The sequence below is a fragment of the Phalaenopsis equestris genome, unplaced genomic scaffold, assembly GCF_001263595.1.
Source record: "Phalaenopsis equestris unplaced genomic scaffold, ASM126359v1 Scaffold000378, whole genome shotgun sequence".
NCBI classification, from domain to species: Eukaryota; Viridiplantae; Streptophyta; class Magnoliopsida; order Asparagales; family Orchidaceae; genus Phalaenopsis; species Phalaenopsis equestris.
The window spans coordinates 520,332-522,628 of NW_018164820.1; the positions used below are offsets into that span (position 1 = coordinate 520,332).

At 34.4% G+C, this 2,297-nt stretch overlaps 1 protein-coding gene across 1 annotated transcript in view; it reads left to right on the top strand.

Moving 5' to 3' along the window:
• The first annotated feature begins 1,119 nt into the window (after positions 1-1,119).
• LOC110026557 (ubiquitin-activating enzyme E1 1-like) overlaps positions 1,120-2,297 on the top strand; it is a 28,506-nt gene continuing 27,328 nt past the window's right edge. Inside the window, exons 1-2 of the mRNA XM_020727536.1 lie at positions 1,120-1,781; positions 1,935-2,006. Of these exons, the coding sequence (XP_020583195.1) occupies positions 1,394-1,781; positions 1,935-2,006 (460 nt within the window). The 5' untranslated portion in view covers positions 1,120-1,393. The remainder of the gene's footprint in view (positions 1,782-1,934; positions 2,007-2,297) is intronic.

Consider the following 2,297-nt stretch of genomic DNA (forward strand, 5'->3'; position numbering starts at 1 on the left):
ATACAATTAGCTACTCAATTTAGATTCATTTTAGCTCATTTTGATGCCTTTATTTTATGCAATATTATAGGGATAATGACATCTCCAATGATACTGTTAGACAAAAGTTATTTCTATTTTCTCTTAGAGACAAGACTAAGACATAACTTAACTCATTATTACGAGAACCATAATTAGTTAGAATTACATGGCCTAGAAATTTTAGCTAAATATTTTTTATCTTATTAAACTATCAAGCTTAGTGATGACACTGCCTCTTTCACCCACATGAATAATGATCCAATTTATGATGCATCTAATTTTACTCTTGTCTTCAACTATAAAATAAATAAAATTATTAATCCTCATGTATTTAACAAATCTTTTATTGATTTTAATTATTTTAATTAAAATACATTAATATATCTAAATTAATATCAAGCATAAAAAATCTAAAATTTGAAATATAATTTATTCTATTTGTAATTTTTGTGAGTGATATAATTCTCAAAATTAATTTAGAAATTGAAAATCTTGAAGAATCATAATACATTCCAATTTTGCTGGTAAGGAAAATAACAATTGAATAATATCTAGGTTGTAAAAGCAAAATTATAATTTTTGGGGGAGATAACTGCATTTTGCCAATGTGAATCAATTTTTAAAAAAACAAAATAAATCATAAGAGGATAATATGCATTGCATTTTATATTTCCTACAAAAAAATCTATCAAAATATATCACACTCATGCAAGCCACATTAATATGTAATAATAATAAGGAAGATTTAGATACATGCACTCAATTTCTATGGACTTACATATTTAACTTATAAACATATTTAACTTATAAACTTCAATATTTACATGTATGCATGAATGTGTGTATTTCATTTTTTGAAAAATTAAAATAATAATATTTTTAATGTGATATGAAAATTTTGAACCCAAAAAAAATTGAGTTTAAAATATGTGAAAATCTGACTCTAATCATTTACATACATTCATACATTCCGATACGTATTTCTACATCTAACATCCAATCCAAGAAAATGCGGTTGGTCTCCACCGTGATAACAGTAATGTTCATCAAGTTCATTGTTGGCTTTAAGCTATATATACAACGGCTGAATGGAGGCAAGTCAGTAATCAGTACTATTGACTCCCATCCAAGGGCAGAAGAGGCGGCCACAGCAACCTACCGTCTCACACTGTCAAACTTTTTGTTTGCAGCATCTCCTGTCCTGGAAACCCAGCAGAAACCAGAGCTTGGCCTCCACACGAACAAAACCACACCTTTTCTTTCCTCTTCTTCTTGCTCATTTCCACCTCACTCTCATCGCCGATCCGATCAGGTTTAGGCTTAGGGTTATGATATTTGTTTCTGATTTGGAGGAGGTTTTCAGTAGCTATATATGCTTCCCAGTAAGAGAACCTGCGGAGCTGTGATAGAAAAAGACGGTGCCGTGAGAGAAGGAGTGCCGAAGAAGCCAAAGGGAGAGGGTTGCGTGACCTCATCATCGTCTGCTGAGGTGGCAACGGAGAACAACCACAGGCCACCGAAAGCGATGGACTTTTCGGCGGCGAACGGGAAGATGCAAGTAGAGATAGATGAAGATCTGCACAGCCGGCAGCTCGCTGTCTACGGGAGGGAAACCATGAGGCGGCTCTTTGCCTCGAACGTTTTGGTCTCTGGTCTCCAAGGCCTGGGCGTGGAGATAGGTGGTTTGGATGTCTCTGGATCATGTTTTTTGAATAAAAACCTAAATAATCTAGCTTCATCGGATCTTGTTTCAGGAGAATTATGACCCTTTTCTACTCACATGCATGAATCATCACTGGAATTAGTTTTTTTTTTTTTTTTATTATTGGTGGTGGGATTTTATGTTATAGCGAGGTTATGCGGTATTGAGATGCATACTCTTGGTGTTGTAAACTATATCTTCTACAATGCAGTATCTTTTGGCTTGCGTTTAGATTGTGGCTGCTACGGGATTTCTGTCCGCCACGTTATACGCTATAGGGAAGGTATTTTGCTATGTGTTACTCTGCTCGAAATGGAATAATTGGAGGGAATTTTATTATTATTTTGGAAGATATACAGTTTGAACAAATGGAGACTTGTAAGCCATTTTCTCGTATGTGGAAAGTTTCGACGCCATGCTGCTTTTCAACAACCATCTCGGAAAATTGTAGATAACAGGGCTAATTGATATTTTACTCGATGGCTAAAGTGAGCGACAATAAACTGTGAATTGTAGTTCCAGCATAGGCGAGCTATTATTGTTTATTTCTTTTATTTCTAGCTTTATTCCTGCT